Source organism: Pygoscelis adeliae, unplaced genomic scaffold (genome assembly GCF_000699105.1).
Source record: "Pygoscelis adeliae isolate BGI_AS28 unplaced genomic scaffold, ASM69910v1 Scaffold117, whole genome shotgun sequence".
In the NCBI taxonomy this organism is placed as follows: domain Eukaryota; kingdom Metazoa; phylum Chordata; class Aves; order Sphenisciformes; family Spheniscidae; genus Pygoscelis; species Pygoscelis adeliae.
In genome coordinates this window covers 71542-86528 of record NW_008825270.1, presented here as the reverse complement: position 1 = coordinate 86528, position 14987 = coordinate 71542, and the positions used below count along the sequence as shown (strand labels likewise).

Here is a 14987-nt window from a genome sequence, read left to right as displayed (position 1 = left end):
TTAAAAGCAACACTGCCCTGAGTCAGATACCACTGGAGGTCAGGAGCACTTCATGAATACACTACTGAGACAGGACTCCTTTCTATACCCTGCTGGTTATCTTTGGTCTCACAAAATCTGCAAGTGCTAAAAGTACCAGACCAGCCCAAGGATGAAATCCTGTTCGTCATCTCCCGGTCTGGAATCATGATGACCCAGTGCTGAGAAGCACCTTTAAGTCTCCCACACAAGTGCAGACTCCTTCCGAAAGGAATCCATTTAGATTTCTCCTTTCATTGTAGCCCTACCACCACTGAAATTTTGAGAGCAAATTGATGCCAAATGCCAGGATGCTCAGGACTATATTTTGCCCACAATTTACATACCCAGCCCTCCTCTGCACCCAATTTACTCTACCACTCCCAAAGACATGACTGGAATCAAATAAAGTACATATGAAGTACTCAGCTGGGACTCCATGTATACTCAGTTCTCTTCAGGTCTGGAGAAAAAAAAAGTCTGATTTGTTTGGATTTGGACTTTTCATCCATGCCCATGGGAGGCAAAATGAAGGATCTCCTTCTCTCACAAGCCACCTGAGCAGATTTTTCTGCAGGATGCAAATGGTTTCATCCCTGAGTTCAACTCTAAAAGAAAAATGCAGTCCTCAGCCATCACCACCCTAGCACCAGAAGCAAAGAGAACATTTAGCAGAGAGCTCTCTGCTGCAGGAACAAAGAGCATACAAGGAGCGCAAAGCTAGGAAAGATGGAGAAAAGCAGAAAGAGGCTAATTTGTATCATACCAAAGAAACAGAAGAAAACCTGAGGTCAAAGGGTTTGGACTAGTAGAGGAAGAAAGCTTACAGAAGGTAGACTGCGCTGTTCAACAACGAAACCTTTGCAGCCCTCAGTGCTCATTTGGGAGCAGCCTGGTACCTCCATCAACAATGATCCCAGGCAGGCAAGAAAAAAAAATCGAGAGAGCATTCCCAAAGATGCATAAGATCCCTCAAGGCCATTTCAATTACATGAGTGAAACTCAAATTTTTCTCTTTTTTCCCAGCAGGGTCGACATGACACTTTGTCCAGCTTAGTGCATACAGTTCTCCTCTCCTCAGCAAGACTTCTTCTAGCTGACTGATGTGCAGTTCAGCTCTGCAGGGTCCTGCCTACCTTCTGCCATGACTCCCTCTGGCCCATCAGCAATATTGGGCTCACTGGAGCACTGCCTGTGGCTAAAACTGGGCTGCAGGAGAAGGCATTTGTCGGTACTGTCTGACTCCTCAATCACCATTCCCGTGTGCATCATGGAGGCCATTGCCAGGAGCTGAATATCTGAGTGAGCATTGGCAACAGTGTGGCGACGGATGCTACCACATTTTTCCAGGTAAGCCTCACCCTCCTGCTCTGTCAGTGGGGTCAGGGCCATCTCGCTGGGCTGCCGGCTCGTCACCACGGGAGATGAATAATTCAGTACACCAGTCTTAGGACGGGATCTGGAGTACCGTCTCTGGAAGAGAAAAAAGCAAGCAGGAAGGGTCAATAGGGCACAGACAAAGCGTTGCCCAAACTGCTAGGCTGGCCTCAGGGAACAGAGAGGACTCGGTGTGCAGCCACAGAGTGTCCCACCTCATTACCACCAGGGAACACTCAGATGCTCATTAGTTCATACTGCCGGGGGTTTGGAAAAGAGGTCTGCCTCTCCCCTGGTAAGGAGACACCTCCCATCCTGCTGTAAGGCAACGGTGCTGCTGCCTGCGAGAGAAGTGAGCCAACAAGTAACAAGTGCAGCAAAGGGACTTTCTTCACCATTCTGATGGTCTCGTCTCTTACCCAGGGGTTGAGGACTGAGTAGGAGCTCTCATGTGCAGGTTCACTAAAATCAGTGATGCTAAAGTGGCACAAGTCCCCAAAGAAGCATTCAGAGAGGACCCGAGTTGCCATCCCTTTCTCTGGAAAATTTCTCTCAGGAGATGCTGTTAGCTGGTGTCAACATGAAATTCCTGATGCTTACATTGCACTGCCTCTCCAGCTGCCTAGGGAAAGGCAGTTCTGCTAGCATTATCCCACCGTATTTTTTAAAGATTATGCAAGAAAAAGAACATTTCATCCACTTTAAAACATGTCTGGTTTTGGGGTTAGACACTGAAAACACCTAACAGTGCACAGCAACGGCCCACAACAGCCCAGGGGGAAAGCCGCAGAAGAGGAAGGCAGTACTTGCAGAGCACGGGTGAAGGCAGTGACGGAATTGATGGGTGCAGGGTCTACGATCTGCTCAGCAAAAACATTAAGGGGGAAAAATGCCTGGTTTAAAACTCAAACCCAAGGCACAGTCCCCAGCCCAGTATCATGAAGCACCATTTCAATTCTGACACTAAAAGCTTTAAGAAAAGCAGGGGTCTGAATTTGTGCCTTGGCTCACTGTAATTCACTCCCCTAGCAGGCTGAATCAGACAGTATTACTTTTCACCTGCTGTCTTCCACCGCCGCGCAGCATTGCCATGTGGTGTTAAACACCTCATGTGGTCTATCCCCGAAGCAGCTGATAAAGTTATTCCCTCTGTCTCTCTGTTTCTCACCAACTTCCTTGAAGTGCAGGGTCTCATTTCATAAAGTCGGAAGCCTTTAAACCATATAAAATACTTCCACCAAGACTTCAGAGCATAAGAGAGAGAGTAACAAAATGCAAAGCAAAGCAAAGCAAAGCACTCGTCACTGAAGGTTATAAAAGAGTTTTGGAAGCTTGCATCAGGAAGAAAAGCAGAAAACAAACTCTATATTGTTGCAGGAAGGAACGGATGAGCAGCCAAAACTCCACCACTGGCAGCAGCCAAGCTATGACAACACTTCACCCCGGTGCTGCAGTAATACATTCATTAAAAACAGTTCATTTTGTGCTTAAGACTATGTGCAAATAATTTTTGAGGTTAGTTATGTTAAATATACTCTTTAGGTGTCATCTGCAGCTCAAGCCACAGCAAGCTGTAATGTTGGAGGGCATTGGGAAAAAGTAATTTAAGGGGGGAGCCACACAAGCATCCTTCCACTCTGCACCCCTCCTTGCAGCTCCATTGGCAGCAGCAGGCAGGGCAGCAGCAGGCGAGCATCCTAGCACAGCACTGGCACCACCAAACCCTGTGCACTGCATTAGCATTCTGCTGCTGCCCATGCCTGGGTCTTGGAAAGTTACCCTGGCATAGACAAGACCGAAATAACACTGGTGTCATTAGCAGTAGCTGCTTCTCCACCTTCACCAGTACCTATCAGGGCTTCTTCATTTCTGACTTCTGTGAACAAAGTGAAGTATTGATACCAAAAGAGAGAAGCCAGTGGTGGGGACAGTTATATACTTGCAACGTGACCGACCCAGGCTGAGATCTTTAAATGCATTTAGGTGCCCATCTCCTGTCAACATTAGGAAGTCAGACACCTTTAAGAGCTGTTTAGTTCTTGGGCTGAGAGGAGAAAGAGGTCAGTAGCCTCTTGAGGTAATAGTTCATTGCACTACCCCCATCCCATGATTTAATATTTACATTATTTCTATCCTGCCATGGCTTCAGCTATGCAGAGATGTCTTCGTTAACTAGAGAGGTCTGAGGAGATTAAACTGAGCTGTGCAAAACGCTGCCAATTTTCCAGACTCCACAGCTGCAGATTTTGTAGGCAAGAGCTGAATCTTTGTCCTTCTCTGTTCCTATACAACACATATTGAAAATTAAAACATGCTTCATTTAAACAGGGACAGTTTGCAGCCCTTCCCAAAAAGACAGGATACACAGGAAAAAGAAAAATCATGGCTGTGGCCTGATGTTCACTTAATAGATAAGTAAAAATATTTCCATGAAAAAAAAGTGCCAGTTTTGTCCATAAACTTTTAGTGCTGCTGAAAGAGCCAAGCCTGATGACCTGAGAGATTAAAATCCACTAAGAGCAAGCATAATATAGGAAGAAATAATATAAAATTATTCCTGCCCAGCCTGGCAACCCTGCCTTCACATGAACTGGCAAAGAGATCCTGAGACCCTTTCTGTCATGTCCTTGGCTGCTGTGGTAAAATGGTCAACTAGTATCATTCGTTACATCAACTACTGTGGTAGTTTGCAATCCAGCCAGTCTGCATTCATCATTTCACAGGCTTATACATGATGTATGTACTTGTGTACATGTTTGCATAGGTGTGTACGTACACACACTCACTGACTAGCAGGCTGCACAGAGCTGACGCCCGTGCCAGTGTTTCAGAGTCTGACATCATTCAGTTTTTGAATGTAATCAGAACCTGGATGGGGAGATTGTAAAAACCTGCTGGTATCGAAGGAAACACAGACAGTAATTCAGAAGACCACACTCTTCCCCTCAGACCTGTATCAGCATAGAAACAGGAGCATTGCACAGCCTCCTGCGTGCAAAAATAAAGCAAAGGTCCTGAGTTTGACTATACTGAAGTAACTACCGTAACCCAGACACCCTGCAATGAGCTGAGCCCAGAATTGAGCGGAGGTTGCAAACCCACCCAGGAATCTGGATGGACATGCAGGCAGCGTGTGCTGCGGCTTGTGCTGCCACAGCATGGCTGCTGTTCACCTAAACCACGCAGCTGGTTATCAGCGTAAGCATATTTATGCTAAAAGTAGACCAACATTTAGTCAGCATTCACATGGCATGTTTTTTAAGTAGGCAAACAATTGATAGCAGTTTATCCCCAGTGCATACTTTAGTTTGGAGAAACTAAACTTTAACTCTTCTCCTCCTTCTGTTCTGTTACAGTCAAGCTGCTACTTTCTGTCCCAGAAATAGCAGCATTTCACCATACTCTTCTTGCCACCGTGATCTTTTGAGAAGATAAGGGTGCTGCTCAAACAGACACCGTGCTTCAGATACAGCTGAATGTGAAACACTGTAGTAGACAGCAGAAGAGTTAACCAATTGACAGAAAAGGCCAGTTTTGAAAATTACCGAAACTCCCCTCCAACTCCTCTTACGGCAGTCTTACCCACCAACAAGGACAACGCTAGCACTTTACTGGTGGACTTGGAAACCCAACAGCTTAAGTATCTGAGTGTCTTTGATAACCTAGACCTTCATCTGTGTCAATCCCCGACTATAAAATTTCATAGAAGTTGGGACAGAGGAGGGAGGAGGAAGGTGGTGGTGGTATGAAATAAACTAAAGAGGTTAAAGGACAAAGTGCTCAAATTTTATCTGATGTAGCCACAGGAATTATCCAGCTTCACAGCAGCACAGGAATGGTCCAGTATACTGCATATAAAGTCACAGCAAAATGTGTAGGACTCCAGTGAAACGTGTGTTGGAAGCACATGTGACAGAGCTGGTGGCGCTTAATGGCAGAAGTTAGAAGAATTCTTCATTCTCCCCCGCAACAGCAAACGTTTTTCCTGAAGTTGTAGCTGTAAGAGCTAGGACTCGGAAGGCTCGCCTGGGCAGTTGCAGGAGGCCAGGTGTTGTGTAACAAGAAGGGGAAAGGCAGTTTGGTCGCCATCTAAGGCTACTCAGTCTTCACCTTGACTAAGGAAACAGGCTTGGCTTTTGACTTCTGAATTTGCTAATTCAGTTAAGACCTGATAGGCCTCTGCTCTTATTTTCTCCCCACAACAGTACCGAAGACATTCTTAAGACATGAAGCAATGCTTTCTAATGCCAAGTGTGAGGGCTGCAAGAAACTGCACAGAGGAGTTGAGGAGCTTCCCTCAGTGGAAGTTTTTAAGAGCAGGTTAGCTGTAGAAATGGGTTACATATGACTGACCAGGCAGTGAAAGAGAGAGATGGACAGTGAGGAATTTCTCAATGTTTATTCTCTTCAAGGGAGAGATGACCTGACTCTTTTGAGGAAAAAATATCCACAGATTATTTTTGTGCAACAAAATTGAAATCCTTTATGATGAGAATCAGGTTAAAATGAGGCTAAACTCTGAACATTCATTTACTGCTTTACTTTTCCCCCTTTACTTTCTTGGCCACAAAAGACAGGCTCTTAAAGGGGTTGTCATACATAGTTTAACTAGAAATTTTATTTCTATTTTGGTGCATTATGGCCAGGAACATAAACTGGGAGGAGTTCTCAAGGGATTTTTTGCAGGCAAACTCAAATCAGCAGTGATGTTAGGTTTAATACATAGGGGGAACAGGGTGAATGTTTTATCTTCTTCCCTATTTCCAATTTAAACATTGTATCTTAGACGACTGGATCCTTTCAGCATACTCCATCCTTACAATGCAGGTTATGGCAAATTTACATGAGCAAAGCAAGAAGGGTGGTAAGAGAAGAGCAGGTGAGGACGCTGCCCTCTATGAATCCTCTCTGTGAGCTGTCCTGTCCCCTTTCACACCTATCCCTGCTGCACTCCTCTGTCGCTTTAAATCAAGTTTAAGATACAGCAGCCTTGCAGGCTGAAGCCTTATGTGTATTCACAGCTGTGATCAGACACCTTCAGTCACATTTCTCAACACTTGTTCATCTTGAAGGCTCCAGTCCAGAGCGCAGTTTGGCCTCCACAGCGTCTGTTGAGAATGCAAGCGTACCCAAAGCCCAACAGTACATTTCCAAAAAGCTACTACAGGGAACCTAACTGGGCTTCATCGTCATTACAGGCTGCCCAGTGAGAGAAGAAACTGGTTCTGAGAAAGCAAAAAGGTAACAAAAAGAGGGAGAGAGGAAGAGAAGTTTGATTAGAAGTGGGAGTTAAGGAAAAGAAACCACCACCACAGCAGCACTTTGAAAATACCAAGGTTATCTGCAGAAAAGTGCTGCTCTGCTGTCAATGTCCTGTAATGCGAACACAAGTTCGTTCTTTCTTCCCGCTCAGCACAGGGTGGAGCAGGGGCAAAAGGCCATCTTAGAAATACACACAAATAAATGACAGCTAAAATCAAAGTAAATACAATGATTTTAAGGCATATAAAATTTACAAGGCCAGTTCATGTGAAATTTTTTTTTAATGACGCTAATGCCTTGTTCAGCTAGCAGAAATCCAGGATGGCTAGAAACTTCAGTACAAGTCAGGCAGCTACCTTTCAAACTATTCCAGCAGCATGTAGATGTCCATAAACAGCAAAACAATCAAATTTGTCAAAGCTCAACTTTTACAGGGAAATGTGGTCTAGATTTAGCCTCAGGGTCAGGTCTGCAAATCAATGCTGAACTGTATAACCATGTTCACTTGCATAAAAGATATTTAATTGCCCAAAAACCACAAGAACAAAAACCCTGAGCCATAGTGGGCCTAAAGTGATGCCATGAGTTTGTTACAGGCACAGATCGTTTGAGTCCTGATAAGTCTTTCTACCGCCAGACCATCTTTTCCCCTGTGCTGCTAAGGTGTAGGACAAGACAGGCTGTGTGTCTCCAACTTGCTACCATTTGCATCAAAGCAAAGGCTAAAGCTTATAAAAACAGAGGGAGACTGGAGCTTTCTTCACTTGTTCTATTTAAATCTTCTTGACTATCAAATCAGTATCACTGCACCCATTTCTTAGCTAGCCAATCTCTTCTGGCTGGCCATGCGTGTAAGCAGAGCTCCTGGATCATATGTGGACAAGTTTTCCACTATAGGCATCCCCTTCCTGAAGTGAAATGCCAGTTCTCTCACCTAGACCCATTTATCCACAGTTTAAAGACAGATATATTTTTTTTTTAAAACAGAATCCTCAGATGGAAGGAAGACTCCATGCAAAAAAAACCTGTAATCCCTCAGAATGAGCATCCAACAGTTTTGCTGTTTGCGAAGGCTGGCTAATGCAGCAGTGAGCATGGGAATCCAGGCAGCCGAAGTGGGCTAGCAAGCAGGGACAGACAGCAGGCAGCAAAGGACCAGGTGCAGTCTCTCACCAGGGTGAGAGCAGTACGTCAGGCATGAACCAGGGAGTTTTAAAATCCAGCCCATCTCCAGAGAGAGGGGAGACTTTGCATATGTGTGTGTGCACAGTGGTGGGACAGTGATAGTTCACTTGGGCATGGAAAATAAAAAGCCCGTCACAAAAATCTACATTCAGAAACATATTAATCAGGAGCTTCTTGAGGGTGTTTTAGCCTTTGTTTTCTGTCTCTCACGGAGTCATGCACTGTCTCCTTTTCTAGCACAGATGTGCACTGCCTCACATTAACCAACTGTGTACCCCAACAAGGGCTTCTGTACGATGCGTATGTCTTACCAAGCAAGCAGGTGCTACCAGAGAAGCTGTGATCCTCACACAAACCCAAGTACGGCGATACCACCTGCTTGACCAGTTCTTCCAGCTGTACATAGCCCTCACTGGGGCCAGTAGGCTCATGGACACTCTGAAATTCAAACATTAAAAGTCAACATTACCCTTACATAGTTTTGAGTAAGGTTTTTGAGTAAAGCCTGGGGTCTGTCAAATATCTCTCCACCGGAATATCCCAACCATATCGGTAGACCGTTTTGAGGAGCACAGCTGATAAGCACAAATGGAGGTTTGGGTGCCACTCAGGTCAACCTCCTTGTTCAAGTCATAGCCATAACCCTATGGACATTGAGCAGCTAGCTGTCTTTTTTCTGACCAAGGGATAGGAAGGTACAAGGTACGCTCATACTGAGGATTTACATAGTGTAACTACAGCGATATAATTATACCAGGGCAGTTCTACCAGGAAACATCTCTTTGTAGAAAAGGCTTAACACACCTTGGGCAAAGCACTGCTCTTTTCCTAGGCAGGACTGCAGGAAAAGCACCCTCTCTAGTTCAGCTTACAGCTGTGAAGATGGTAGATAACACTAACCAATTTAACAGTAATTTCAGAAACCATTCACAGACTTAACTTCCTGCAAAGCTCTTCTTTCTCAAATGCATTGCTTTGAGATGCTCTTTGCCCTCAAGATTTTTTTATTAAAATATTTCAGGGAAATTGAGCTAGCACTTTAGTATCTCCTGCTGTTACAGCCTGGGTCACTGGGAACATCAGAACAGCAAGAACTCATACAGAAATACCAGCTTAGCCACTTTGCAATTTTGATTGTACTTCAGAAAGTTTCATTTCCCACCACTCATTATAAGATACATTGGAGAAGAAATAAAAGTGAGAGGAACCCAAACAGCCACCTGTAATATGGTGTTTTGCAAGACTGTCAGGCTGGGCGATATAAAAAGATAAAACAGCTGGTATACTTGGCTGTATTTGGCATGCTTGCAAAATATTCTCTTGAGATCTGGATAAAGAGGATAGTCCTCACAGAAGGTCTGGGTATCTTGGGAGAGGCCTTTGGAAGATGGATAGCATTTTGCCTGCTGCCAAAAGGTATTCCTCATCTCATGGGCTCTGCTCAGCATCCCAGCCAGCCAAGGGGCTGGCATCGGGCAGCCAGCAGGCACAGATCATTCAAATTCCACAATCCGCTGTGATGGAGACTCACCCTGTCATTGCAAAGCTGAGAAACCGGGAGAACTAGGGCACGAAGAGGCATTCAGAGAAGCTGGGAGATGAAAATTTATGTGAAAAAAGAGTCCTGAGACTGTTCCTAGCTAGGAAGGAGAGGTACCAAGAAAAATACAAACACTGAAGAGCAGAACCCCGCCCTTTCATGGCAACATCCTTATCTGTTCCCAGGAAAGCTCACGACACTCGAATTCAGCTCTCATTTCTACATTTACTGCTCAAGCACACATCACTTCCCCGTCGTCACACTCTCTACCCTCCCCACTCTCCTTTCCAGGGTTCGTATTCGTTCAATGAGGTTGAGATACCCAAGTGGAGTCAGACGAAGAAGAGCAGAGGCTCCCCACCTGCAGAATTAACAGCATCTGGACAATGGAAGCTGGGAGCTTTGTCTGGACCAGAGGAAGAATTTCTTCCAACTTTACTTTTAGCAGGACCAAGTCTCTGAAGCCAAGAAGAGCAATCTGACGGATAGTCAACTCCTGACCCTAAAAACCACAGAAGGCAAAATCCGAGAGTTGGTAAAGGGATGTGTGAGCATCGCACCAACACATGTATGCACACAGACAGAAAGGGACCATTCTGCCCGTTGCTGCTATGGAAAAGCACCCCCCAGCTGCTCAGGTTGAGGATTCATGGTACTCTTTGGTCACGTCCCTCTCAGTCTCTGTCCCACACAAATTCTGAAATGAGTAACACCCCATCTGAGGTGCCACTAGGTTTGGAGTGAAGCCAAAAATGAGCCTGTATTTCACCAAAAGACTACGTATTCATGAAACCCAACTGACATTCAATTTGGTCGCAAACATCCAAAGCCCGGGATTGATGCAGCTCATGTTTTTGCCACTCAGAGCTGAGAAACCAGAGAAGGTTTGGTAGGGTAAGAGCTTGGTACAGAGTATTCCCTAACTAAGCCTACCTCTGGTCTGTGTTGGATCCTCTTTTTGCTCAACATCTGCACTTTAGACCTTGCTGATACAACAAAAATCCACAATTCAGTCCATTACAGATTTTAGGATTTAGGTTAGAGCAAAGCTGGTGAGACTGCTTGTACCAAACATCATTTAAAAAAGCAACAGCTTTGATTTCCACCACAAGGTGCTCCGTGTCCTCCCAGTTACTTTTTAACATCAACACCACAAGTGAGCAGGCTTAACAGATGAAGATGTTGTAATATTTCTCAGCATATTTAAACACAGTTGGACTCCATTTGGCATTCTGGTGTTACCGCCTTTCCCTCTGCTATGCTTAATGTCTGCATGACTTTCTCTTGCCCCACTGCAGCTTAACAGCAGAAATTTTCCTCCCACCCCTGCCCAGCACTTTCCAGCCTGAACAGTTTCCCTTGTTCTTCCCAGCACATTAATGTCTGCCCCATGGTCTGTTTGGGAACCATTTTATAGTCTCCCTAACACACTCAACATGGCAAATACTTAGCTGGAAGGAATTAACAGCAGTTAATCATTAATTCATAGTGGGTTTAATGTCATAATTAACAGCATCATCAATATGTAAATACAAATTAAAGCAAATAGTCTAGAGGGCAGCTCGGCCATAATAAAAGCACTTTGCTGTTTTAAACCATCACTGCATGTTCAGAAACGTTGGAGGTGTAGAAAAGACCGGTACATATCTCTGAACTGTATTTCAGCAGCTGCACACTTTTTATTTACCTCATGCAGTTTAGTCCTGTTAACTTCATACGCCATTTCAAAACACAAACATTTTACTGTGCCAAACAAAACAAGATTTGCTATTCTTTTTCCACACCAAGTAGTTACATCAACAGCTGCAACTATACAAAAGCCAGTGACCTGTTTACATAGTTTCCCTCTGTACAGCAATTTAACCAACTTGGCTGCTTAAAGGTCATATTTCTGCAACAGCTATGAGCCTCGGGTTTAAACTTAGCTGAGATAGGAAGTTACTTCTAGTTACAATCTTCGGTAACATACGCTTACACATTTGGCTGACTTACTTTCATTTTGAATGGGCAGTTGCTGGGATCACAGAAGAGCACAACTAAATAATCATGTTGACATTTGCAGCAAAGGATGGGGAACCAACAACAGTTGACTTTCCCATTTACCAGAGTAGCACATGAAGAACTGCGACTTGGCGAAAGAGATTTGCTAGATGAGCTCTCTTCACATGTGGTAACACACTGTATAAATAGGAACATACCACTCCCTATTTGTAGGAAGAGCCCACTCTTGTTATTAGGGCACTGGCCTGGAAAAAGAGCAATTTCTTATTTCTTGCTGCACCAGCAACTCTCTCTGTTGTAGCCTAGGGCAGCTTACTCAGAGTCAAATTCTTGGATGTATTTAGGTGGTTTAAATCCATATATTTGTCTAGGACTTAGGTGCCTACAAAGCTTTAAATATGCTGTTACCTTTCAGTTCCTCATCAGTTAAATGGCAATACTCCCCTAACTTCACAGCTTCTATGAAGTGACTCAGATATTGTGACAAGACAAATACAGTAAGAAAGTTAGGCTTTCAAAGAATCTCAACATCCCATAGTCACGCTTTCACCACTACCACCAAGTTACTTCCAAAAGCTGCACCCACTGTGCAGTAACTTTTCTTCAGTTTCTCATTAGAGACATTTAATAGCAGGGGAGTAGATTTTTCTGATAAGTGGCAGAATTATTAGCATCAGTGGGTATGACACACAGTTATCCCAGGTGTTTCCACAGTGCACAGATAGCTGCAGTGCAGACAAACCCCTGCTTAAATAGATTAGGTCAGTCCCTGACTGAGAATTAGTTGCAAAAGGAGAGAAAGGGAGGGTATTATGATTGCACAGTTTTACCTGCCAAACACCTACCTTTAAGCATCTGCAGCAAGGAAAGAATAAAAATAAACACAGTAGAAAGGTTAGTGTCTGTCTTTACAGAAGTCCTTCCTCTTTTAGGAAATGCCAACTTTAATAGGATTAGAGGAAAATGGAAAAGGATTAGAGGAAAAGCTCAACCTTTGAGCTTTACCTGCTGCCTTTCAAACAATACAAGGGAAAAATAATTTTAAAAGGCTCTGGAAAGCCACGTCTTGTGGAAGAGGCAAAAGTCAAGAGGAGAAGGATAGCATGTCCACAACCGTCAGTCTCCTCATGAGGTACATTTTTCTTTTCCTCTGATGGAAGAGAATATCAAAATAGGCTGGGGAAGTAATTAGACTGCTCGTATGGAAACCCTGACTAAAACTACATTAAAAAATGATACAACTCAACACTTCTGATAGGATACTCAGCTTTCAAAATACCCAGTGTAAACAGGACTTAACATAAAGTTGTTAATTCATCCTCTACCCACAGATTTACTTGCCTCCTTATTAAAGCTTCAAAAAACCCAACAGAGGACTTTCCAAAGGCACAACTGGGACATAAGCCCTCCAAAAGTAGTTAGGGCGAGTTAAACACATTTGCTCCTGATCTTGAGATTTGTCCCTCTGAAGACAAGTTGTCAGTGTTGTCATCTGCACCAACAGAGTCCCAGGTATTTAAAAATGGAAGAACTATAAATACAAATGGCCCAGAGCTTCAGTCTAGACGAGGTATAGTCCAATAGTTTCAGTGTTCAAGCTTAGCTAAGCACAGACAGAGGGTAGACAGATGGGAATAAATTCAGCCCAAAACACTGTGCTTGCCCAGTAGACTTTAGCAGTCCTTCTTACACAGTTAATGCTGACTTGGGCAAACTATATTTCCTCCCAGATTTAGCTTAAAGGTTTGAGACCTGTTTAGCTACTGGCCAAACAGTGCTGCTGGAACAGAAGAGAAGTTTCCATGTGCCGTTAGCAGACATTGCAGTTACATTGCCTCACCTGACTGAAGACTGAATTATAATTAAGATTACCTGGACTGGGTAGAATATTGCCTGGAGTGTAGGAAGAGTCTCTGTAAAATAGTGATCCCAGATTTCAGACAGGACATCAATGCGATCCTCACCTACAAAAACAGAGATTGGGAGCAAGAGCTTTAGTGACAGGGACACTAAAATCAAGTGGAATTTTCCCACTACCCTCTAATTCCCCAAATAAGAGATACAAACCTACCCTTCACATTCACAGTTTCTGTCCAAAAAGGACATCACTCAGCTATGCTTCGCCTTAACTGACAGAGACACAAGGCTGTGACCATAAATTGCTCTATCACTTACTGCAAAGACAGCTTTATGAAAAACATGAGACCAGTTCCAACAAAAGAAGCCCCTCTTCAACCAGAGGCTTTAACTCCAATCCAAGCAAAGGATTGTGTAATCTCACAGCTCACAGTTAGCTCAACCAGCGTGGGAGCACGGTTGCACGTTAGCAGCTGAATCTGAAAACCAGCAGGTCACAGCCAACATCAACTGTTCTGCAGCAACTGAGTCAGGGAGACCACTTACAAGACCTGAGCCCCCTCCGGCATCCCCCGACTCCCAAGCACAGACATAGCAGTCAGGACCCTGACAAGCCACAAAGCCACGGTGCTCCTCTCAAACGTGGCACTTGGGAAGGTTCCTGAATGAAATCCATTTGTGGCCACCCCTCATACAACTCCAACTCGAACAAACATCCCCAAATGTGTGTATTTAAAATGAAGGCAGACTAAGTTATGCAAGTCGTGCATCCCATAACAGCAATACAACTGTGGTCAAAAGCCTATTATTAACACAAAATGCTTTTACTGAACATAATTGTTTGAATAGGCATTTTATATTATGCTCAAAGGCTTGACTTACAGAGCATTTGGGCCCAAAGCCTCTAAGTTTTTTAGGAGATTTTTCCCATCCCAAAGGCCAAAGGTTTGCAATGTTTTTTCAAGTTTTAGATACATTCCCCAGAAATTTCAGGTGCAAATACAGACCCAGGTTTAATAACTCAAGTTTCTGACAAAAGAATTTTCCAGGATACCTTCCACAGAGTCTCATCTGGAGCTCACAAGCAGTTAAGAGTCAAGGAGCAGTAATGGAAGATGGCTGCTCAAGACAGCTTTGAAGGCTTAGCCTCAAAGTGACTAAAGGCCCTACATGAGGAACTGGAACACATGCAAAATTGCAACTCAAAGGAGCCTTATCACTGTGTACTGAAGTGCTTTCCCCATCTGGAGACTTCCACACAGGCTTTCACTGTGCTTGCCCGTGGATTGTGCTGCTTAGGACATGGTCAGAGAGCAGAGAGACAGCAGGACCAAATCCTGCAGACGTTTCCTTTTGAGCAGAGAGCCCACCGACGACCACAGGAGTGTCAGGTACGACGCTGGCTTCAAAACTGGAACTGCAGGCAGACGAGCACCTACCTAACACCCCAATAACAGCTACCCATTACCAGAAACTGCCAACTGTAAGTGAAAAAGACAACAGGAAACAGACTAACTGAATGTTTAAATTTTTCCCTCCTCTGCCTCCTCCCCAGGATTGCAACGCTTTGGTGTGTGGAGCCAGAATGAAATGTCATAGATCACTTCTCCTTCTGAAGGGGAAGGGGGAATGGTTTGTTTCTTCAAGAAATCATAAATCCTACAGGCATTGAAAGAGACACTGACAGACTGTATAAAGAAAAATCACATTAAAATAAGAGGCTGTGATTTGAAAAACAGACACGGTA

General features: G+C 44.1%; 1 protein-coding gene across 1 annotated transcript in view; it reads right to left on the bottom strand.

Moving 5' to 3' along the window:
* Positions 1-465: 465 nt before the first annotated feature.
* Positions 466-14987, bottom strand: part of PRR5L (proline rich 5 like) — a 44356-nt gene continuing 29834 nt past the window's right edge. The window contains exons 6-10 of the mRNA XM_009329678.1: positions 13256-13347; positions 9744-9884; positions 8163-8280; positions 7289-7299; positions 466-1491 (exon numbers count right to left, since the gene is read on the bottom strand). Of these exons, the coding sequence (XP_009327953.1) occupies positions 1111-1491; positions 7289-7299; positions 8163-8280; positions 9744-9884; positions 13256-13347 (743 nt within the window). The 3' untranslated portion in view covers positions 466-1110. The remainder of the gene's footprint in view (positions 1492-7288; positions 7300-8162; positions 8281-9743; positions 9885-13255; positions 13348-14987) is intronic.